Source organism: Panthera tigris, chromosome B2 (assembly GCF_018350195.1).
Source record: "Panthera tigris isolate Pti1 chromosome B2, P.tigris_Pti1_mat1.1, whole genome shotgun sequence".
Lineage (NCBI taxonomy): Eukaryota > Metazoa > Chordata > Mammalia > Carnivora > Felidae > Panthera > Panthera tigris.
The window spans coordinates 115,802,745-115,828,462 of record NC_056664.1 but is presented as its reverse complement, the minus strand read 5'-3'; the positions used below and the strand labels follow the sequence as shown (position 1 = coordinate 115,828,462).

General features: G+C 36.5%; 1 protein-coding gene across 5 annotated transcripts in view; it reads right to left on the bottom strand.

The window, feature by feature from the left end:
- LAMA2 (laminin subunit alpha 2) overlaps positions 1–25,718 on the bottom strand; it is a 609,603-nt gene that overhangs the window by 256,351 nt on the left and 327,534 nt on the right. For all 5 annotated transcript variants that reach the window (XM_042987144.1, XM_042987146.1, XM_042987145.1 and 2 more), the window contains 4 exons: positions 19,639–19,740; positions 17,991–18,202; positions 8,520–8,631; positions 2,796–2,909 (listed from right to left, as the gene is read on the bottom strand). In XM_042987144.1, the coding sequence (XP_042843078.1) occupies positions 2,796–2,909; positions 8,520–8,631; positions 17,991–18,202; positions 19,639–19,740 (540 nt within the window). The remainder of the gene's footprint in view (positions 1–2,795; positions 2,910–8,519; positions 8,632–17,990; positions 18,203–19,638; positions 19,741–25,718) is intronic.

Below are 25,718 nucleotides of genomic sequence, written 5' to 3'. Positions count from 1 at the left end.
CCTACACATGCTGTTTTTCCTTGACTCCTGATCTAAAAGAAAAAGAACATACAGAAGTTGCTTACCTTTACTAATGTTGTATTTCATTTTGTGGAAATCATAACATTAATCTAACACTCAAGTGTTTTTGCAACTGAAACTATAAAACAGCATGAAGCAACAACACAGTGGAAATCAGAACTGAAAACATGAGAGGTGCACTCTGACAGGCTGGTTATTTTTACAGGTGTCCTGCTATAAAGTGATTCCCGAATGTCCATTCATAGCACATTGGACAATAACAGTGAGGAAGGTCAAGGATACAATCTTTCCATGTGGCTTTAAATGTTTCCTGGGTCACTTCAAATGTACTTTGAGTTAAAATGACCTTTTTATATAGACCCACACTATAAAAGAGGTCTGGATTTTGATCTGCTATCAAAAATATATTTCAGGTAATTTCTTTCTTTTTAAAAAAATTTTAAATGTTTATTTACTTTTGAGAGAGAGGGAGAGAGAGAGAGAAACAGTGAGAGTGGGTGGAGGGGCAGAGAGAGAGGGAGACAGAGAGAGACAGAATCGGAAGCAGGCTCCAGGCTCTGAGCTGTCAGCACAGAGCCTGATGTGGGGCTGGAAGTCGCAAACCGTGAGATCACGACCTGAGCCGAAGTTGGACGCTTAACCAACTGAGCCACCCAGGCGCCCCATTTCAGTTAATTTCTAATCATATTTCAAACCAAGCTAACTGAAAAGCAGTTTATCTGTAAATTTCATAAATTCTCTGTGTAATGCTAGCGGAAAAAGCATACATAATTGATAAAGAAGATAAAATGTGGGTTAAGTAAAGCTTAAAAATGTCCTTAATGTGTAACATTTAAATATTTTTCTCTTCGTGGATCAAATCAGAACCAATATGCTCAAAATGGGATATTAGCACTTAGTTATCAATATCATTTCAGATAAAAGGCATCTGAATGTCTCCAGAAAATATCTTACATGATCCAGTATTAACCAGCTATAATGGAAAATGCAGAAAACACCAGATTCTGTTTCTATTGACATGATCTCTATTGTTTCCCTAAGACTCCTTCTGTTATTTAAAGGTGGATTCCTGTTTTTCTGTCCATAAAACAGAGTCAATAAACTAGGTTTCATCAGTAGAAGTTCTCAGATAATCGCTGTTTCCTCCCTTCTTCCTCCCCAAATTATGCTGAAAACATTTTATTCTAAAAATAGGGCTTTCATTCTTATGTCACACAACCAAATGGACCAACAGCATTATCTGATTTAATCATAATGAATTTAACATGAAATATTACTATTAGAAACATTATAAGTCTGGTATTTATGATATATTTATTTTGTCTTTTCAGGTTTAAAGAAAGCAACTCCATATCAGCTTTGCGCTGAATAGTTCCTAGAGCATGTTAGCAAAGTGTTTAAAGGTAACTCAATATTTTTCCCAAGGTACATTTTAAATGACTCATGGTATAATTAAAATGAAAATCGCTTAGTCTTTCTATTCATAAAAATGCCATTGGAAAAATCTACGGATCCACAAATTAAGGCTATCGTGCTTTATACTGCAATGCAATTAAACAAATCTTATACAGAGAAAACAGAAAGAGCATCAATAAACCTAAATGCCAAATTACATTGAGACAAAGCCCTGAATTTTCATTTTGGGTTTGTCCCAGAAGCTTTTAAGTAGAAGAAAAGGGGGGAAACATTGAGCAAGAGGAAGAAAGAACATTAAGAAATAAAGATAGCAGAGTCTGCCTTAAATTCTACAGGGAAATGAGAATATGATATCCTCCTAAATTGGCACTGTTTCAAATTGTGTTTCTGCAGGACTAATGAAATGAGAAGTGTTGTTTCAAGCTTCATGCCATGTCAGAGAATATCAAACTAACATGCCCTTGAGTTCATCAGGATGGTCTATGTGGTGTATATTCTCCAATCTAGAGGCTTCTTAGCAGGTAGAAAGTGCTGGCCTTTGCAGAGAGCTTTTCTTCTCCTTCAAAGTTTGGCTTTCCTTGTAGCTGGAAGAAGCAGCTTTGATGAATATGTAGTGCATATATTTATTATTTTTTTAATCTACATACGACATTTATTTTTAAAAAGTTTATTTATTTACTTTGAAAGGGATAAAGAGAGAGCTGGGGAGGGGTAAAAAGAGGGAAAGAGAGAGAATCCCAAGCAGGCTCCACACTGTCAGCATGGAGTCCAATATGGGGCTCAAACTCACAAACTGTGAGATCACGACATGAGCCAAAATCCAGAGTTGGACATTTAACCAACTGAGCCACCGAGGTATCCCTACATATGACACTTTTTTTTACTTAAATGTTGAAATTTTAAAATAAAAATCGTGTAGTATGCCCTCATTTTTTCAATGTGGAAGAAACTGAATTATGTCTATTATAAAAGTTATTTTTATACTTTTCATATCATGGGGATACAAACCATTTTCTGTTATGGAAATACAGCCTATTTTTGGTAGATTTATGGAAGGGATTGAAACCACATACATTCAGGGTAGATATGTATCTCAGTCATTAGTTATATTTTATGATGATGTATCTAATTCTAATTGAGGTCTTACACTAATATGGATAAACATCTCCTAATACTTGTTAGTCAGGAAAACCACATACGAAAGAGCATCCTCAGCTTCCAACTCCATTCAATATAAAGATCCCTGTCAAATCACGTCTTGACTCAAGTGTTTGTCCCAGAGGTAGTAATTGACCTGCAGACCTATTGAGCTGATTTCAGCCTTGTCAATCAGCATCCCCAGAGGAGAAAGCACTTACCAGGCATTCTCCAGTGATGTCATCACAAGATTCTGCATGGCCAAAGCATTGACATGGTTCACAGATGCCACCCAAAATAGTGCCATTGACTCGTCTGTGCCGAGGCCAACAAGACTGAAAGAAAGATAAGGTTTCAAGTCTCAGGGATTTTTTTCTTAAGGTTTTTTTTGTTTTGTTTTGTTTTGTTTTTTTGTTTGTTTTTTTGTTTGTTAAAGGGAAATATTTAGGTAGCAAATTCAGCAAACATGCTCATCAAAGTGTTGCTACTATTGAAACATTGCTACAGAGCTATTCCTCCTGACATTTGGGACTTTTGTACTGACCTTAGCATTATTGGCAGGTATGAGATTAGAGGAAGCATTAGCTTGGTGTCTCTTCTGAAATGGTAAAATAAAGAAGAGATAAAAAGAATTGAAATGTGACAGTCTCAAAGTAAAAAGCACAGACAGGAAAATAGAAGGAAAAGTATTGAAAAAAAAGCAGCAGACATAAAAAGACTTTCAGAGAACCTTAGCCTAAGAGAGTACCTAATATCATCCAAAGGAATGTCGATTTTCTGGAATACATTCCCTCACCCACACAGAACTGCCCTTAATTCTGTCACTTTACAATCATTCGGAAGAAAGGTAGTGTCCCACTCTTACATTTGACCCACATACACAGCTGATGTCTACACACAAAGAGTCCGTATCTTTCATTCTCATCCTATTACGTTTTCTCAAACTTGCAAATGATTCATTTACCATATATTCCCTTGATATTTTATTTTTATTGCATTATTCTACTAGAAGTCTACTTACATTCATCATTCCTTTTAAAAGTGTGGAACCCTTTATTATACAAAAATGGAATTCTGATTAAAAACATTCAGGCCTTAGAATAACTTTATGTCACCATCAGCTCTAGGTTCACTGTTACTCTTTAAATTAAGTTTCCCTTCCATGGGGGTTACTACAAACTGTATGGGATGCACAACTGGGGTGGGGGGAGGGCAAACACTGCTGCCCTCTGGAAGCTTGTGTTCTCTCTCAAGTTCTAATTTCATTTTGTGGGTGATTTATTATATTTCTGGCTGGTTTACTACAACGTAATATATCATGAAAAGGCCTTTTTTTCCAGTTGAAAATGGAAACAAGAGAGAAACCACTGAAGTAATAAAGTTTATAGAATTGTGTTGTGTACTGCTAGAAATGTTCCTTCTGCCTCAGGGTGTGAAGGTTCTTAAATTTGAACATCAATAACAAACACATAAAAAAGGGTCTGCTGATACTTCACATCTGAAAGGGAAGCAAAAATGACTTTCCTCTTAATTTGGGCAGTACAAGAAAGGTGTTGATTTTTTTGCCCCTTTCTAATAATTTCTCCGCATTAAATTTTTTGCCACCTTAGATTCAGTGTAGAAGAGATTTCCTTCTCCAATACGTATTTTTAAAAACTGGTGAAGTCATATATCCAGAAGAGGGTAGAAACCAAGGGTGTTGATAACAGAGAGAGAACTGACTTACTGTTTTCAGGACAAATATTCATAGAATTGTCATTAATGAGCTTTTTTTTCTTTTAAGACCCTGCAAATGTCCTACTCATACCACAGCCTCATCAAATCTGTAAGTATCAGCGATATCTCCATTTGCCATATTCTTTTCTGGAACAGTGGAGAAGGGCATGCAGAATTCTTCCTCTCCTGAGAGAAGTCACTACACTCATAATCTGCATTCCATTATCTGTTATCTTTCCAACACTCTTTCTCTGGGCTCTACCAGTAATACCTTCCTTTTCCACTGGATCATTACTATCAGCTCAAAAATATGATTTGCTATCCCCATTAAAAGTTAACAAATATGACAAAATTACTTCCTTAATATCTCAGAGCTTTCCAGTTACCTACCTGTTTTTCTTTCTCAGTAAAACTACTCTAAAAAGTCTTCTCTTCTTCACTTCCCTCTCATGCTTCATTCCATTCTACTCTGTCTTGTGCCATCACCACTCAATTACAACTGACCTTGGCTATGCCACCACATCCCAGGTAGCCAAAGCTGGTAGACCATTCTGTGACTGCATTTTATCTGACCTCTCATCAACATGTGGCTTAGTTGACTCCTCTCTCCCTCAAATGCCCTCTGCTCTCAATTTCCATGCCATCACAACTCCATGTTTCCACATTAGCTTTTTGCTTTCTCCTCTGCTTTGACCCAACTTCTCATTGCCAAGAACTCCTAGGGGCTTGATCGCTTTCCCCCTTCTCTTCACACTGTCTCCTAGGTAATTTTATTCAGCCCCATAGTTGATGATCTCTTCCAAATGCTTATCTGTTGACCAGACGGATATTCCAGGTTCAGGACCTGCATATTCAACTGTAAAGTTGACATCTAGTTTCCACTTTTCACACCTAATATTTCTAAAATGGATTGTTGATTCCATCTTCTGCCCACTGCAAATCCTCCCCAGTCTTCCTTAGCTTAGTAAATGGCTTTGCATACAATTGCTCCAACTGGTAATCTATGACTCATTTCTTTCTTTTTTTTTAAGTTTTATTTATTTTGAGAAGAAGAGAGAGAGTGAGCATGATCAGGGGAGGGAGGGAGGGAGAGAGAGAGAGAGAGAGAGAGAGAGAGAGAATCCCAAGCAGGCTCTGCACTGTCAGTGCAGTGCCCAATGTGGGGGTCGACCCCACGAACCATGAGATCATGACCTGAGCTGAAATCAGGAGTCAGACACTTAACTGACTGAGCCACCCAGGCACCTCTATGACTCATTCTTAAATTCCTTACTTCTTTAAACTCTGCTCTGGTATGTAATCTACAATAAATCCTATTGGTTATACTATCAAAATATAGAGTAAACCCATATCTTTTTACATCCCTGCCATTATCCTAACATAAACCATAATAGTGTCTCCTACCACAGTAGCCTATGAGCCACTCTTCCTCTTATTCTTGCCTTCCTATATTATGTTCTTCACTCTGTAGCCATAAAGAGTTTTTCGAATAAGAAAACTAAGATCAAGGCACTACCCTCCTTAAAGTATTCTAATGATTTTCTATTATGCTTAGGATAGAATCCCCAATTATTATGATACATACAAAGCTCTGGATGGTTTCGCTCCTCCAGTCACATCACGTGCTATTTTCTCCCTTGCTTACTATGTTCTAGTCGTCCTTGCCCTCTTTCAGGTCCTTGCAGACTCCAAGCTCCTTTCCACTTCCTCCTAAGCCACTTCCAGCTTTCTCTGCATAGCTCACCCTTCTCACTCTTCAACACCCAGTTTAGATGCTATCACTTCAGACAGCCTTTCCTGAAACCTTTTATAAAGTAGCCCCTCTTATCTATTCTTCCTGTGCCCATTCTTAGTAGCTGTATCGAGACACCTTGTTCATTTACTTCATGACATTTATTACACGTATTTAAATATGTTCTCCGGCATACTGTCTAGCCTACAACCAAATGTAATGTCCTCGAGGGTAGGGACTATACCTGTGTTGTTGATCACCTAGTCAGCCATGCCAAGGGTCTTGATTGTGTCAAAATGCATGATTATCAACATCTATTAGCTAAACAAAAGTATGAACACTCCTATGAGGTGGTTAATTTTATTTTGATCGTATAGAAAGAAGCAAAAACTGAGATTTGAATTAAAACACATTTTTTCAGTACCAGATGTTGCTTACACTTCTTCACCTGTCCCACTTGTGAAGTGAAATGAATTATGATGGTACTAAGAGTGTAAGAAAAATTGGAAAGATAAACTGCAGAGGGATTTATAAGAAGTCAGGTAGAAATGAAGAAAAAAAAAAGGTTTGAATCAACACTGTGGCCCCAAATAGAGTAAAAGAGAATGATATAGTGAGTGGTTTGACCTGGTTTTTGGCAACCTAGCATGAAGACATTCTGGTCTTTGTAGGTTACTCAGCGTTGCAGAGGTCTGTGCATATTAGGGATAGCAAAGCTGATGTGACTGGCCTTATGAACTCAGTAAAAAGCAGATGAAATCAGGAAAGGACAGGAATGAATGCGAGCAAGTCTAAACATCTGATGTTTTGTTTGGATTCTTTCATACTCGTGTGCTTCTCTCTTCCCACCTAATTGTTACCATTATTTAGCCTCCAATTTGAGGTTTTTCCACTGCAGGATACTTTCAGTGACACCTGTCTCTGCTCACCTCTTTGAACGATTATTGCACTTATGTTCTGTACCACTCACCCGTCCCTTAATTATATAGTGCTGTGATCCAATTTTTCATAGGTATTTGTTCTGTCTCCCTAAACAGATTGTTAGCTCTTTAAGGATGGGGATTTTGATATAATCTTCTTGATAATCCCTTCAGCACCTAGTGCAGAATTTACCAAAGATTCACAATAAATATTTTTGAAGAAAGGAAAGAAGAAACAAAAAACCTAGCCAACTGAGCAATTCTGATATTTAATTTTGTATCGACAGGTATTTGGAACTTCCATAAAGACGATGAAGAGTACTAGGGAAAACAAATGTGGGGTAAGTGGTAAAACAAGCATAGAATCAAGGTGTTCATTCTTCCAATTGAAATAGGAACTTAAAGGTTCAAAGACAGCTTTCTGGTTTGAAATAAAAACTGCTGGGCTCTTCATAAAGTATGTGGTTCATCAAATACAGCACATATTTTATATGTAAAAATCAAATTAATGTTGACAGAGCTAATTTATTGCCACAATTATTTTTCTCTTCTTGAGATGAATTTTGGAAAAGCAAGGACATCAACGAATTTCATTTCATTTTATTTCTAGATAGGTGAATCTGAGCCTGGCTAAAGAAAACACATTTGTCATGAAGATGACTCTGAATCCTATGTATCTTCTAAAAGCATGCATTATTTCAGAGTACAACAGAGCTGACGAAGCAATGCCCAGAGTATTTCTATAAATGGCATAATGGGATAGTGTGCTGAAGTAGAACATCTTGGTACACTCAAACGATTCCTTAAAGGCACCATTTTTAAAGAATTTAAGCTCCTATTTATCTGCAAGCCATGTCCTCTATCAGGAAAATTGTGTTTACATTATATGACTGGGTTTCAAGTGAAACCAATTTCAAACCACCTAAGAAAAAGTACGTAGAAGTAAATAAAAGTTATTACCTTAAAACGACACACTGTGATATTAAGTAAGAAATGTTAATCTTATTAGAAATCTAGAATACTGGGGTAACAAGGAATATCTCAAATAAATGAATCAAAGGCATGTAGGGAATTTTCCAGATCACGGTATTTCTTCCATGTATTATATCTTGATGTTTTAAAGATTCTATCCTTCAGAAGCTTGCGGTTTGGCATTCTTAGGAATAAAGCAGAGCAAGAGTATGGTACATAAGATTAGAAACTACAGGGAAAGGGGAAAACAGTGCTAATTCCTGGTAAGCGCTGAGGTAGAAGTGAAGGGAAATTATTTTGAAATATTAAATATTACTCTGCTATCATTCATCTTATTTTATCAACCAATGAAACAGGAAATAAACACTTAGGGAAACCTCAGATTTTCATCTGTAGCAAGGTAAAATATCCAAAAGAGAAACATAACTTCAAGATGACGTAATATGAGCGGTGCTCTATTAGAAAGCCATGATTTTGGGCACTCAAGCGTCTTCTTTAAGTAAAACACTATCATTTATTTGCGCCATCATTGATGGAGGACGGTTTACTGAAAGCAATGTTGAAGGAACTTGGGAGGCGCCAAGGATTTATTCTTGCAAACTTGCCTCACAAGAGGAGCCAGAATACCCAGGTGGACACTGGCAAATCTCCACGGCGGTTGCAATGGTTCCATCAGTAGGATAGGGGACTGCGGATTCAAGGCCAACAGAGCCCAGCCTGCAGTGGAAAGAAAAAGAGATGGTGACTAGGTAAACCAACTCTTAGGTACTATAGAGTTTGAGGAATGGTATAGTAATCAGGTTGGTAATATAGGTAAACTCTTTGTGGTGAGAGGGAAGGCCAACGAATATCTACAACTTGAAGCCCTGCTCATTCCTTCTATTCGGTAAAATATGTCCAGGTGCTCACAACCATGACCACATCAAATGCTGAGAAGATATGAGAACATTCTTGCCCAGTTCTTGGGTTTTGGCTATTTGTTTCGATTTCATTATTATTATTATTATTATTATTATTATTATTAATTTTTTGGAGATAGTTTAAAATAATGTAGTTGAAGGTATTTTTAAAACAGAAAACATCACATGACTGACTCATTTTAACGTGAAACTAGAAAATCAAAGAAGACAATATTAATATCCAGCTCAAGCTTTTAAATTGAAAGGAAAGATGAAAGGAAAAAGAAAGAGAGAAGAGGGAAGGAAGGAAGGAAGGAAGGAAGGAAGGAAGCAAAGAAGGAAGGAAAGAGAGAAACAGAAAAAGAGAGAAAGAGAAAGAAAGAAAAAAGTGATTTTCATTTCTTTTCATCAGAAACAAATCTGCACGTTGGGAGGTAAAAATGAGACTTTTTCAAATACTCAGTTGAATTAGAACTATTTTCTTAATTTGTTTTGACCTGAATTAAATGCATTGTTCTATGTATCCATGGGTTTCATTTTATTAGTACTTCTGTACAATCTGGTGGTTTTAGCAGAGTGATTTGGTGTCACTCATTATTTTGGGGAAAAGCTGGTTTGTCTAAACTGAAAACACTGTTAATATAAGTGGTATATGTGTATATTATGTGTGTGCGTGTGTGTATTTCCTATATATTTCCGTATTTCCTATATATATATTTCCTTCCAAAAATATGCAAACTTAATATGAATTAACAATTTAAATAAACATTGGTGTCTTATTGGATTTTTCAATTTTTTTTTTAAAAAAGGAAATTTTAAAAGCTTTATTGTTAAGAACATGGACTCAAGTTTCAGACAGACTAGGATTCATATCCTGTCTCTGACATTCAGCAGTGTTGTATCCTAGGAAAAATTACCTAATTTCTCTAGGCCTCAGTATTGTCATCTATGTAATGGAGATAACATAAGAGTCCATACATCATAAGCTTGATAAAATAATTATATGAAATAATGAATATAAGTTCCTGATATAACACATACTGATTATTAAATACTAAACATTTTATTAACATATTCTCATTGACTGTTGAAACAGGATAGAAAATGGCCACAAAAGACTATACGAAACACTATTGGTATCTCCAATTCTAGCTGTTTACCATTTTAATACATTAAAACAAATTTGAAATAAATCCTCAGGGCACAAAATTAATTGATTGCTACTGATTTATGGTAAGTACTGTTTCTTAAAATGATTGATAAGCCCTATAATACAATCTTATATGCCATTCTTTAACCATGATAAAGATACAACCAACTCTTGCATTTCCAGTTGCTTTACACAAGAGTGGTGTTAGGTTTTTAATTGGTGACTCACAATCATGAAGGAGCTTCTGAGATTTGGGAATCTATGCTATAATCAATCCAAAGAACAAAGCTAACAGGCTCATTAAATGTATCTTCAAAAGTAAACCCTTTAAGCAAATTGTAAGCTTTTGAGTTAACAAATTTCTAAAATCTTTATTGTTTTGGGGTGTCTGGCTGGCTCAGTTAGTAGAACATATGGGTCTTAATCTCAGAGTTTTGAGTTCAAGTCCCACAATGGGCATGGAGCCTGCTTAAAATTAAAACAACAACAACAACAACAACATTAAAACCTTTTTCACTCCCATCTTACTAATCCTAGACACTTGATAGTACCTTGCATGTGTATGACCTCATACGTAACCAAAAAGTTGAAAAGAAAAACCGAAGCAATTGGGTGGGATCATCTTAGAGGCTGTGTGCTAACCGGCATCTTCTAAAGACAAGCCATTTATCTTTAGCTACAGAGTAGTTCATCCACAACCATTTCTTGAATGATTTCTTCTCTGGGAGAACAGTCTGGACAACCTAGTAAAAGGTCCTAAATTGGTAAGTGTTAAAAATCACTCTTTCATAGTGTTTAGGTTACATAGAGGTTTTCAAAGAAATCTCTAAGTTGTCATTTTTTCCCCCACCAAATCAACGTGTATAAGATGTATAAGTGGAGATTTTTTCATTTTTTAAATTGGGGTGAAATTTACATAACATAAAAGTAACCATTTTAACGTGTTCATTTAGTACATTCACAAGGTTGTGCAACTACAACCTTTATTTGGTTCCAAGCATTATCGTCAGCCCATGTGAAAACCCTGTACCCATTAAGCAGTCACTGCCTATTCTGGTCTTTCTCTTAGCCCCTGGTAAACCATGAATCTGCTTTCTGTCTCTATGGATTTATCATGGATAATTCTGGATACTTCACATAAATGAAATCATATAATCAGACCTTTTGTGTCTGGCTTCTGTTAGTTTAAAGTTTTCAAAGTTCATCCATGTTGTAGCATGTATCAGTATATCATTCCTTGTTATGACTGAGTAATATTCTATTGTATGAATATATCACAACATAGAGTTTGAAAGACAGTACTTGCTTGTGTCAACATGAGCTTATGAGCAACTTCTCACAAACAAAGACTTTATTGTGTCATCTATATACCTAGCCAGATCATCTCAATACAAGCTCAATACACTTTCGTTGGATGGATGAATGGATGGATAGATGGATAGTAGGTATATGGATAGATGGATAGATAAATGAATGGATACAAAACTACATATAAACAAACATACATGTATTAATAGATGAGTGGATAGGTAAATGAACAGGTGAATGGAACATAGTTATATTTTAGACAATGACTAACATACTCCCAGATAAATGCTAAAATAAAGCCTAGTATCCACATTCAGATGAATAAAGTCAGATAAGCAGGAGACAAATTACTTGTTTGATCAGATAAATAAATAAATAAATAAATAAATAAATAAATAAATAAATAAATAAATAGAAAGCTATTAGAGTTAGAACTTGAGGTCAGAACTCATCTGAATTAATTGTGACATCTTACTGTCTGCACTTAATGAACTGTCCCAAGATTAACTTATCTTTCTGATCACTTTGCTTTCAGAATTAGATGATTTCATGATTGCTATACTAGTTGGTTATCCTATAAAAGACTGTCACAATTTACTAAACAGTAGACTGGTCAATTGTGTAGACAGTCCCCGGATTTTTAATATAAAATTGAGTATTGGAATGTTTCAAAATAGAAAAATGAGTAATTGACTACTTTAAGGAACAATTTAAAATATAACAAAACAAAAACAAAAATATTTTCTATGAATTGCCAAATTTCATTTGTCTTTACAACAACAGATGTTCCTTTCCTTAATCTGTGTAACCATTTTGAGCTGTAAGAAATTTCAACATTCAAAAATCTTTCCCAGCAATATTCCACATTAGCATTCACTGAGCAGACCCAATGTTCATCAGGTTCTGCTGTTGGTAAATGGGATTTTAATGTGTTTAACGGTTTTAAGTATTACTCATAAAGAAGGCTGCGTTTTTTTTTCCCTTCAATATGGACATTTTCTTTTCTTGATACAAGGCTGCATTCTTTTAAATATATAAAGGTAGTGGTAATAAAGTACTAAATTTTAGAAGTGCACGAACTATCAAAGATTCGTCAACTAAATCACATGTTTTAGCTGGCTATTTCCTCTTATTTTTATCACTTGGAAATACAGATAAGATGATGAAGAGAAAAGACATAATTGTGTAAGCTAGTATTGAAAATATTAGAATCATATGAGAAACATTATCCTGGTACAGACTTAAAGATTGTCCTCAATACTTTTGTTTCATTATATTTCTACCAGAGTTAGATAGGTTAAGCTTTACTAAAATAATAACAATAACACATAAATTATCCTTAGAAACAATAAGAACTTTGATCATAAAACTTTATATAATTATTTTTTTCTATCCATCTTTTTTTTTCTATTGAAAGCATCCATTTAATTCTACTTAAACCAATGTTACTTTGGATTAGCCACCATAGATGAAGAGTTTATTGCTATTCAATTGCTTTGTTCTATTTTGTTCTGTCAAAACTCAGAACTTCCTGCAGTCTCTACCTTGTGGAAGTCCCACCATGTTAGGGGGGACTGATACCTTTTAGTCCACTCCTAAAAAGGCAAAGAATCATTTAGTGGCCCAGGCAATGTCTGAGTGGTTCATCTGAAAAAGAACTAGATGTTTTCATCAATCGTTTTTAATCCCCCATCAAGTAAGGGAAATAACTGAAAGAATTGGATACTATTTCAGACATTCATAAACATTATATTAAATGCTAATAGGATCATTTATCTCTTCCTTCTTAGACCTACCAGTATGTACTGTGCACATTTCTAATGCATTATTTATTACACTACCATAAATGTATGTGTCTGCCTTCCATCCTCGACTATGCCTTTTTTTAATTCAATGATCATTTATCCATTATCGCATTCTTTTTGCTTAGCCTAGAACTACCACATCATAATAATTACTACTTACTAAGTGTCTGCTATCTTCTGTGTACTGTAATGGGGGCTTGACAGACATCTCATTTAACTCTGAGTGAACACAATGGGTAATCATGTTATTGTCTACATTTACAAATGAAGAACCTATGACTCAGAGAAGTGCTGTGTCCAATATAATACAGTTCGCAAACAGTGCAGCACAGATTCAAACCCAAGCATGACTCCAAAATCAACGATTATCTTGTTACCCTACACTGCCTCCCAACATATTGCTAGATAGCATGGCTAATGTTTTTGGTACATCATTTTCTCACATAGCATTTGATCTTAAAATTTAGATAGTGTTTCTGCCATTTCACAGAAGAGGAAACTGAGACTTAGAAAGGTATACACGAAAGGCAATAAATGCTGGCAGACTGAATGAATCCAATATTTACAGAATTTATTTGGCAGGTAGTCAAAGATAATGTGGAGGAAACATATGTGGGTTTAAACCTCTTATGAAGAGCCCAATGCTTAGTGAGTTGCATAAGTCTTTTAAGTTTTACAGGCCTTTTCAGTATAATTTCTTCAAAACATGGTTATCTGTACCATTAATTTCCAAAGATAGATGCATGGTATGCATCTATCAACAATGTTACTATAATCATCAAGATACTCCTTTATTTATAAGGGTTTTTCTAGATTATTACATAAATTCTATGTAATATTTTTGATACATCCCCCCAACACACATTTACTTGAAAAAGTCATATGAACATGTCTTGCCTTGAAATGATTCTGTGTTCCTTTTTAAGCAATAAAGACACATGGGGTGTATCAGGATAAAGTCATGATGAGGGCTCAGTTACACTGAGTTGTTTGTGTTAACAAACAACTCCAAATTCTTAGTGGCTTAACAGAAAACAAAATGTTTACTCATGTAAAAATCCTTCACAGGTCTGGGTGACTGTTGAGAGCAATGTTTCAGGCTATTTGTATCTTCTTGTAGGTGGATAAGCTCCAGAAAGTCTCATGCTGGCATTTCGGTGCTTCTTGTGTGTGTGCATGCGTGTGTGTGTGTGTGTGTGTGTGTGTGTGTGTGAGAGAGCATGTGCATGCATGTAGGGGAATTATAATCACTTCTATTCACATTTTACTGGCTAAACCAAGTCATATGACCACATCTATCATCAAAGGTTAGGGAAATGTAATATCACAAAAGGGGAAGTTTGGATCTGGGTATTTCCCCAAAGAAAATAAAAACACTAATTCAAAAAGATATATGCACCCCTATGTTCATTACAGCATTATTTACAACAGCCAACACAGGCAAACAGCCTAGTGTCTAACAATAGATGAATGAATAAACAAGATATGGTATATATAGACAATGGAATACTACTCAGCCATAAAAAAGAATGAGATCTTGCCATTTGTGATAACATGGAAGAACCTAGAGGGTATTATGCTAAGTGAAATAAGTCAGACAGAGAATGATAAATACCAAATAACTTCACTTATACGTGGAATCTGTAACATAAAGCAAATGGACAAACAAATAAACAACAGCAAAGATAGAAACTGGCTCATAAATATAGAGGACAAATAGGTGATTCCCAGAGTGGAGGTGACCAGGGGATAGGCAAAACAAGTGAAGGGAATTAAGAGGTACAAACTTCCAGTTACAAAATAAATTAGTCATGGGGATGAAAGTACAGCATCAGAAATATGCTCATTAATATTGTGACAGCTGTATGATGAGAGATGATACACATATTGAGGTCAGCATTTTGTAATGTATATAATTATCAAATTACTATGTTTTACAGTGAAACTAATAATAATATATGTCAACTAACTTCAATAAGGATTTTAAAAATAATTAAAAATAAAATAAATAAAATAAAATAAAATAAAATAAAATAAAAAGGATGAGATCAGAGATTGATGAAAGATACTAACGTCTGCTACAAGGTAAAAGAAAACAATTTTTTGCAGAGTTTTATGCTGAATAAACGTTTAAGAAAAGCTGAATAGACTCCTTGCTTGAATTAAATATCAAGAGTGCTACTAAAACTAGGGTTTGGGGAATTTAAAGGAGAAAGATGTATGATTTGGTTAAGTTGATTTCCTCTTACATTTCTAAAAGAAGGCTGAAATTTTTCTATTTTTATATTCATCTTACCAATGTGGGCAAATGAGAAAGAAATCAATTAATTTTATTGCATTAACATCTCATCATTCTGGAAAAGAATGACAGCAAACACTGTCACAATTTTGGAATTATCACTATGTGCTTTATCCTAGATGGTCTCCAAAGTCTTAATAGTACTTGGTAGAAAATGTTATTGCTTGCAGTGACCGAGGTTGGATAGAAATGCTTCCGATTTCTCTGCCTATTTGCCATTAGCAAAATGCTTTTGCAGCCCTCTAATTCTATTCTCACGGTGACCTTTTGAAGCTGGCAAGGCAATTGTCCTTCTCTGTATTTCACAGACAGGGTGATTGAAATTCAGAGAGGTCAAAGCTACACTTATGTTTACAACTATTAAATAGCTGAATTGAAAACAGAAGTCAAAATCCTGACCCGCAGGCTAGTTCTCCTTCAACTATTCCTCTCCATCTCACCACAGAGCTGGAGGAAGCCAAGTCCATGAAGTGCACATGCTGAGAACCACCACGTAAGTAAATCTTCCTTAAATACACCTAAACACGAATTTTTGTTGAGACAGCCTCCGTTTACTTGTGCTTACACACAAACCGGATACCAAGTCAGAAGCGTACTGTGTAAGACAAGCTGAAATCGATTGCAAATATGACTCAATCCACTGGTAGATCAGAAATAAATACGATAAAACAAGTTCAGTGAGTCAGGATTTAGGCTGACTTTCTGCTTACCTGAAGGGGGTAGGTGTTTCAGATCTGCCATTGCCTTTTCCTTCTTGAACCATAGTGCTTTAGGGAATGTAGGCTGCAGAAGGCAGCCACCTACTTGGATTAGCTCCCGTGTCGGTTCACATAACCTTGCTCTGTGAACACGTCACTCGTACACGGGAAAAGTTCAGAAGGCTTCAAAAGAAACTGATGATTTTGACGGGTAGACACTGAACTTATCTGACATAAATCAGGGGGAAATGCCTTTGGATTAACTAGTCTGAGAAGCAATGCTGACAAAAATAAATAAACCCCCTAGCCACTTTTTGTCAATTTGGTTGTCATTCATATCAAAAGCCAGAGGACTCATCTCTCTGTACTGTTTAAACATCATGACAATCTCTATTTACTAAACGGGAGAAAAGATAATTAATTCCTAAGTGCTGCTTCACATCTTCATGGCATTTTAACCCAGCTCCTAACAGAATTGCCTATGCAAAAGAGGTACGCTGTTTGACAATGGTTCTGTTTATGAATCTGTAGCGTCCCCCTTTGGGAGATGGTAATGATGATTACACTTAGTTGAAATGGTACAAGTGAAAGACAAACTAGGCTGCACAAGCAAATGATGGGGGTGGAGGAGCATCAGCATTAAAAACAAAACAGCAACAACAACAACAACAAACAAACAAAAAAAAACCCCCACCTCTTGTAGATAAACCAGTACTGGAGACAATGCTTTGATACTGAGTATGTCACAGAGTCAAGTTTTGGGTCATATTTCTTCATCTAACTTAATCTCAATTAGGGGAAAGTTACCATGCTGCCTTGTGCTTATTATTAGGGCATAAAAGGGAAAGTGGGGGCGGGGGAGAGAAAGCACATTCAGACACAGCTAAAGTTTGAATTTTCTTGGACAAACATATCACTGTTTTTAAAATGGAAAGCTTATGATCAGTCAGATATGAGCAGGTTTGATTCTAGTCAAAAGTTCTGTCTTTAGGGGTACCTGGGTGGCTCAGTCAGTTAAGCGTCCAACTTCAGCTCAGGTCATGATCTCATGGCTCGTGAGTTCTAGCCCCTTGTCAGGCTCTGTGCTGACAGCTCAGAGCATGGAGCCTACTTCGGTTTCTGTGTTTCCCTCTCTCTCTTCCCCTCCTCCCTCTCAAAAATAAATAAAACACTAAAAAGAAAAATTCCCTCTTTAAAGAAAAAGAAAGGAAAACAACTAATTCTATGTAACAGGCGCTTTGCATAATTGCCACATATAATTTTCACAATGACCCCTGAAAGGTAGACACTATAATCTCCACTTTATACTTGAAGAAAGCAAGTTTCCACAAGGACCAATCACTTGCCAAAGTCACACATAAAATAAGCAGTTGAACTCACTGAATTCCTAGTTAGTTTGGCTCCAAGCTTATGCTCTTTCCTCTACAACACACAGCCTTATAGTCTTCTATGAAGAGACTTGTGATTATTTCAATGAAGGTGCTTAGGTTTCTTATTACAAACCACATGCTATTAAGTTAGAAACTGGTTAATTAATTAATGGAAGAAAACAGTTTACAAACCACTTTCCGAATATGGATACCCTGGAATTATACCTCTTTAGTTTCCCAGTGTCTGAGTCGTCATAAATGAGACTTTATTCTCCAGTATAGAGTTTTTCAGAATATGGATCCTTTTTTATCACATGTTCTAGCTGAATTGTGAAGGAATCATCGATACTAGAAAAGGGCTAAGACAAATTTCTTTTGGGTGTTTAAATTTTAAAGTTTTAATAGAAACGCTTTTCAGAAAACTAGCGCTTGATTCTTAACTACTATTTGCAGAAAACCTGCATATCTTTAAAGTCACTGTTCTACCTAACGCGTGCTTGCTCCAAAGAAGTGTGTGAACACTGGGAGATGCAGTTCTTGAGTTTACCTGAAGGTGGCATCCATCCCAAGGCTGTAGGTGATTTGTATGAGGACTCTCTTTACATTCGCGAGCACTGTCATAAACTCTCTTCTACTGACAGGGAAATTTGTGCCATGTATGGTAAACAATTCTTCTTTAAGTGACAATGAATGGATGTGTTCTTCATATGGTTGCAGATACACCTCATCTTGGACTGTGCTGATCCTCAAGTCACTTCCCTAAAGGGGGAGAAAAAAGGATAAAAGTGTGAAAACAAGGTATAAAAGGGTAAAAAGTATCCATATTTGGATTTGCCACTTTGTGAATTATCCTCAGATTTTTAATTCCAGGTTGGCTTTCCTTGCCGTTTAGTATATTTCTGGTATATACGAGAGGAAGAGAAGGCAATTTAAATATTAGTCTTAACCAGATGCATTGCTAAGCATAAGCTTTGTTATACATAACCTTGTTTCCACCGTTAACTAAATAATAGATACTTGGCAACTCATGCATGCCATGTGATTACAAATACCTATTTAATGCAAGTGCATAATAATTGGCATAATTCAAATATATTAGTTTATGGTGAATGTAGGTTGTATAGAAAAATAGGGAAGAAAAGTTACAACAGTGTATTGTATTAAGCTATGGTTTTAAAGGACTTTTCTATATGGGAAAACAAACAGAAACAAACAAGAAAAGTCCTGCAGTCTAGCATTCACAGTAAGATAATGGCATCATAATAGGGAATGTATTGACTGACCTTAAGGTTATCCTTCTTAACTGAGTTCATTTATATTAATAATACAGAACTTCACATTTTACATTTAAAGATCCCTTTTATCTCAAAGGAATTCCAAGACATACTTCTAGTTTTATAGATACACACACATGCATATATATTTAATAATATATATCATCCAGATCACTTCCTCTAATACTGGAAATATTTATTTTAGGGGAAGAATTTTGTCATTGATTCAGATGCATGAAAGGTTCAAGAAGAAGAACAAAGCCTGGTGCTAAATCAACATCAACCCACTAGAACCACAAATGTACATGCAAGTGTGTGCTCTGAGGCTATATGAGAGTTGGAGGAAGGGTGTGCATTATGTGAAAGGAACAGTATGAGAAAGGGTGGGGGAGGGCCTCTAAGATATCTTTAGGCTTCCCACATTGTAGAATTGCCTATGGCCCTCCAAATCCTGCAAGTAATTTCTCCTATATCTTTCCTACTTATATTAGGAGTTTGGAAGTCAAGATTTAACTACACCTAAATAAACAAGCTTCCTTTTTCATTTGTGTCGGCCTAATATCAACAAAGAAGTAGACAATAAAATCTACTTGGAAGAAAGGGGAGATGGAAAAAATTAAACAATGTAAATCATCATTTGCATAAACACTTGATCATTCTTATATTCTTGGGTACATGGTCGTTATACTTTTAATTTAAATTCCAGGTCTGGTCTAAAGGTCTTCTTTATCATTGCAACCTAACGAATATGTTCAGTCTTTTAGATATATCTTAGTGTGAAACATAAGGCTGGCATAAGAACGTTTCCCAGGATACGGTATTTTCTATAGTTTTATATTAAATTAATCTCAAGCCAATCAGGTAAGGAATAATCTAAGAATGTAAAACAGTTGAACATAAGTGATCCACTCCGTACTTTACCTCTAAGATAACCATAATCTGGAGAACGTGTTCTGTATCTTCTTCCTCTTCTTCAAAGTCATATGAGATGGTAAATGTCAACTGTCCTCCAGCTGCTGTAAGCTACAAGAGAAGAGATGCATAATCATTACAAGACAGGAGATGGGCTGTTAAATCATATTTTACTTATTATTTTAAAATCATTTTATTGTTCTAGAGGGTAGGATTTGGAAGAAACAGAAATCACAAGAGTGCAGAGTGAGAATGATAGACATTTCTTTAGCAGTAACCTTTATACGAACCTTACCCATCAACAGCAAGCCTGACATAAATATAAATTCATGTATTATTTTCCCCAGGATTGCAGGCTTGCTGAAATAGGTTAAGTTCTGTGAAACCAAACACAGCCCCTCCTGTCATTTTCCTCGTCTATAGCTTGAGCTTTACAATTCCCAAGCAGAAAAGGATCTTTGTCAAAATTGGGAGATTTCTGCCCATCCCCGAGGGTCACTCACTTTCTGTTGGTCTGAACGCTTTGAACAAAGACATCACTCCATTTGACAGCGACGTTACATAAACTATAAGCTAAGCTGGGAAATGTCGGTCAAAGAAAAATAAAGGAATAGCGGCAAATTTTATATTATGATACAATTCAACCAAAACTCCCAAAGAAGATACACTTTTCCCCGTGCAATCAAATATGCTTAGTTGGAATGAATGCTATTATTTCTTTTCATTAAATAAACCTCCTTCCTTCCAATATGCACGTCAAGCCCTGTGTTAATGGATGTTTGAGGTTTACATCTTCTGACATTGACAGTAACCTTGTAGAAAGGAAAAAAAAATAGGAAAGCAAGATCATTTATAGGACAGGAATCAACATTGGGGCTTGAGTGACAGATTCAATGCAAATACGGCAGTCCATTTTTAAAAATTCCACTCCGGCATTGTAAATAAAGACATTCATAAAACAAAGCTGATGATTTGTATTCTGCTGTTTCCTCCGCACTGACAAACAGAGACCCAGCTTCACAGCCATCAGCTCTCCGTGGCCTCTTACTGCAGACCCTGACCACAAAGCAATTCTGGGCGATGCACCGGATGGAGGAGGAGGAGCCCGGATTCCTTGCAGAGTCGTTCCATGGGGAATGGCACATAGCTCTCCATGGCTGATGAAATAGGGTTTTCAACTTGCAGCTCCGCAATGTCTTCTACGAGCTCATTACATGGAGCTCTACAAGGAACTAGAATTCAGAAAACTTTTATTCCCCTGTTCCCCTGAGAAATAGACCTACTCTAATGTCTTCTCATATATAAAATAATAAATATCTGCCTGGACTATAGCGCTTGGCATCACTGTGAGTAACAAAGAGTGGATCAATGTAAAAGGTTTTTGGTTCTATTAAGATAAGCATCCAAAATATCACCTTGCAATAGAAGAGTCCAGAAAGGCAGCAGGAAAGAAGGCTTTATATATTTCAAAGAAGACTGAACTAATTTTCTACATTAATAAAAACATTTAGCAGGACGTAGGGATGGAGTTTGGGGAAAACGCAAGGATATAGATCTATAATGTTGCAAAACTTTTGAGCTTCCAATTATATTTTGATCATGTAAAATTTGGACTATGTGTTTTTACTTTCTTTGGAATATGTTTCTCTAAAAAAAAGAAAGAAAGAAAAACACTCCATTTTAATTCATAGTTTCTTAATTTAAAAATTATACAAATGTGCGGACCTCAGAGATAAAGCTAATGCCTATTTTGCTAATAAAAAGAGTCAAAGTGAGTGCAATTTGAATATCCAAGCTTTTCAGACTTGAGATAAAATAGAAAAATGTTTGATTTGTTACAATATTTCATTTGTTTATGCCATTTCCACACCTACTCATAATAATTATGAAATCATCTAGCATATAAAACACTTTGAGAGACAAATGAGGGTGGAAATGGAGAAAACAAACAAGAAACAAATATAGAAAAAGAAAGGGCTCTTCTGCAGGTCAGTGATCATATATAAAACATGAACGAAGGAGTGAAATTAATTCAACTATTCTTCTGAGGGCTTATCATTACTATTATAGTAATAAAAATGAAAATTTGCCCTTCACTCACATTTCATAAAGCAACTGTCCGCAACTCTTTTCGTGGATCTCCCATACCTATACATCAGTATTATTAGAACTAATTTTTGAATCCACTAACAATTTTCATGAGTGAATCCATTTTACTTCTGCCTAAATTATGTGAAAAACAGACCATTTTAAAAAGGTGTATGTTGAGTTACCAGATTTGTTTTTTCCTCCAAATCAAGTACCCATTTCTAGAATATTAGAATCACTATCTTTTTCACTGACTGTAAAGGTGTATATTTATGGCCATTTCTATATTGGTACTTAGTCAAGTACTTTAAGTAATTTTGAAAAAGGATTATTTAAGGTACCATCCCACAGTTTAGGGGTCATATTCTTAGGAATAATGACTTAATCTCTGTTAAATTCCTTTCCCTCTATTTTTCCTTGACCTCCATTATCTCTTCATAAGCAATAAACCCAAGCATTTCCTGATGTTGCCAGCTAATGTGTCTTTCCTGACAAGTACATACCATCATATGAAAGTCTCTGTGATGAGTCAATTATAAGACAGCATCTTCTTTTCTGAGGGATCTCATTTTTGGGGAAAAACCTGTAGCAATATTCAGAGTACAAACTGTCCTTTCCTATAGCTTTGGATGAAGAAGTCTCTGCCTCTTCTTCTACCTGTCGCTCCGTATCCCAAATGGCTCTTATGTGTCTCTTTCAAGTCCTTGCATCCCCACTCTCCTATATTCCCTTAAGTATCCCAGTCTCCACGCTCTCCATCAAATCCAATGTGCACTGAACTGCCAATCATCAGCTGACTTTACTGTCTCCTCTAGCCTTTATGTATGGTTATTACTTTCACTGCCGAACTCTCAGATACAGGACATTACACGCATTTTCTTTATTCTTACCCACCCAGCCTTTCTTATTTTATCTATTGCATCCTGTCTTAATCCTTGGTACTCCACTAAAAATGTTTCTTGAGGGGAACCTGGGTGACTCAGTCGGATGAGTGACCGACTCCGGTTCAGGTCATGATCTCACCGTTTGTGAGTTCGAGCCCTGCGTCGGGCTCTGTGCTGACATCTCAGAGCCTGGAGCCTGCTTCAGATTCTGTGTCTCCCTCTCTCTCTGACCCTCCCTTGTTCATGCTCTGTCCCTCTCTGTCTCAAAAATAAATAATCATTAAAGAAAAAAATTAAAAAAAAATGTTTCTTGAGGGGCACCTGGGTAGCCCAGTTGGTTAAGTCGCCGACTTCGGCTCAGGTCATGATCTCAGGGTTTGTGGATTTGAGCCCTGTGTCGGGTTCTGTGCCGACAGCTCAGAGCCTGGAGCTGCTTCAGATTCCATGTCTCCCCCTCTCTCTGCCCTTCCCTGCTCATGCTCTGTGTCTCTGTCTCTCATAAATGAATAAACATTAAAAAAAAGTGTTCTCGAAAGTTCATTTATGAACTCTACCTGGCAACCACTAATGGACCTTCTGCTTCTGTTCAGTTTTATTGTTAAATCTGTATGTAGCATGTAATCGCTCTTAAAATTCTCGACTCCTTTGTCTCCTGTTGTACCAAACTTTCATAATACTCCTTCCTCTGCCTTGGTCATACCACTATCTCATTTGTAGAAACAGTTTTCTTTCTTATTCTATACTCTGTGTATGGATGTCTGCAAAATTCTTATTCCCTTTTGGTTATCCTTTCTTATTGTCTCCCCATTCCTCTCTCATGGATTTAATTATGTTTGTGCCTGGTTCCTCATCTCTATCTTCCACCGTGTGCTGTAGCCATGTATTAGTTAGCTCAGGATGCCATAACAGAATACCAAAGACTGGTGCTTAAACAACAGAAATCAGATCAAGGTGTAGGAAGAACTGGTTTCCTCTGCAGCCTCTCATCTTGGCTTGTAGATGGCCACCCTCACCCTGTGTCCTCACCTGGTCCTTCCTTCTGTGTTTGTCAGAACACACTACTCTATTGGCCTTCTTCTTATAAGGACTCCGGTCATACTGGATTGGGCCCACCCTAATTCCCTCATTTTAACTTAATTATCGCTTTAAAAATCCTTTCTCCAAATAGTGTCACGTCCTAAGATTCTGGGGGTTAGGACTTCATCATTAGAATTTGGGGGGAGGGATACAACTCAGCCTATCGCAGTCCTGTACTGATTGTTCTTTTTTTTTTTTTTAATTTTTTTTAATGTTTATTTACTTTTGAGACAGAGAGAGACAGAGCATGAACGGGGGAGGGTCAGAGAGAGAGGGAGACACAGAATCAGAAACAGGCTCCAGGCTCCGAGCTGTCAGCACAGAGTCCGACGTGGGGCTTGAACCCACGGACTGCGAGATCATTACCTGAGCCAAAGTCGGGCGCTCAACTGACTGAGCCACCCAGGCGTCCCTGTACTGATTGTTTAATAATGTCTCAAACACTCAACATTCCCAGTTAATCTCATCTGGATCTTCCCAGGAAACACACTTGATTATTTTCCCAACTCCCATGATTGGGTCAGGTCAGTTGCTTTATTTCTCTGTTTCAAATGAGAAACTGTAGGTGTCACACATATTGTTTTCACTGTATTATTTATATCAAATTAGTCTCAATCTTATTCTCTTGAAATGCTTTTCCTAGCTTTCCATTTTCATTGCTGCATCACCCTTACTAGGTCCTCACCAAGCATTTGAATTCAATTCCCTGACTTCAGTCATGTTTTTGGCAGGGGTGGGGGGGTGGGGGAGTGGGGAATTTTATCAACTGTTACTTCTGTTGTTCCCTCTGTCATGAAGAGCCTACAGTGGCCCTGGGATCTATAATATCATTTGAGTTTCTATGCAGTTTCAATAAGTCTAGGATCTATTTAGCGCCCTTTTCACAAACTCTGCACAGGCGCTCCAGGGCCCTGAAGTAAACTCACAAAGGCACCGTAGGATACTGTAAACATTTAAAGGAAACACAAGCAACACTGTGTATGTTAGACGCCAGGCAAACAACTAGCTTGAGGTACTTCACAGTTTTAACATTAATGTCATATTCCTTTCAGAGATATTCTCAAAATGTTGAACTGTGTTTTTTGGGTCCTTGCATTTTCAGCAATGTCATGTCTTTGGTAAGCAAAGTTTTCAGTATATGCTATGATAAAAACCACTTATTGCACAAAAATCAATGTGAAACAGGAATTAAAGGTAGCCGTGTGCATTCTGTTTCTAGGTTTGAACAGTTGTGTTATTACAGGCACACAAATCTCCTCTAGTAAGTCATTGTGGTTATGAAAAAAAAAAAAGATTATTATATGGCCTGAACTTACGTGCCTTATCTTTTTCAATGGTTGCTAAATTGTTAAAATGTAAATATTTATGAAGCTGTTGGGCCGTAACTACTGTGGCATGTTTCAGTTGGTCTAGGAGACACTGTGAAAAAAAAAATACAAAGACATTCAGAATACCACAAATTGAAGAAGTTTGGGAATTTCAGATTTAGCCTCTGTTTATATCTACCCATTCTGCTACTTAAATTTGCTTCAACTCATTTTCCTGCTGAAATTCTCACTCCTACAGCTCTCTGACTATTCAAATCTGCTTTTCTTCCTTTGCTTGGCTAGTGTCCCACTGGTCAGAAGACTGAAGAGGGAAAAGGGTTTTTTTTAGTGATATTCCCGAAGACTCAGTGGCAACCACAACAGATAAGAGAGCTAACGGACTTTAGAACAGGTAGAGCTCTGCATAAACCATCTCATCCATTAACAGTGAAGAATGCATTCTAACAATACCTCCCATGACATTGGTAACTTACATGTACTGTGCATAGCTTTAATTTTCCACAATTTGGGGCTATGGAGACTCAATTTATTAATTTTATCTTTGAGACTTTCAAACTCATCCATTTTGGGGACAACACTGGTTACTGTAATTTTGCAGAGCACTGCACGTACTTCCAGCAGAACATTTCATTTTCTCCGGCTATTGACAAACAAAACTGTCACTATTCTATTGGCCAGAGAAGTATGGTTTTCCACAGGAAGAATTAAGTTC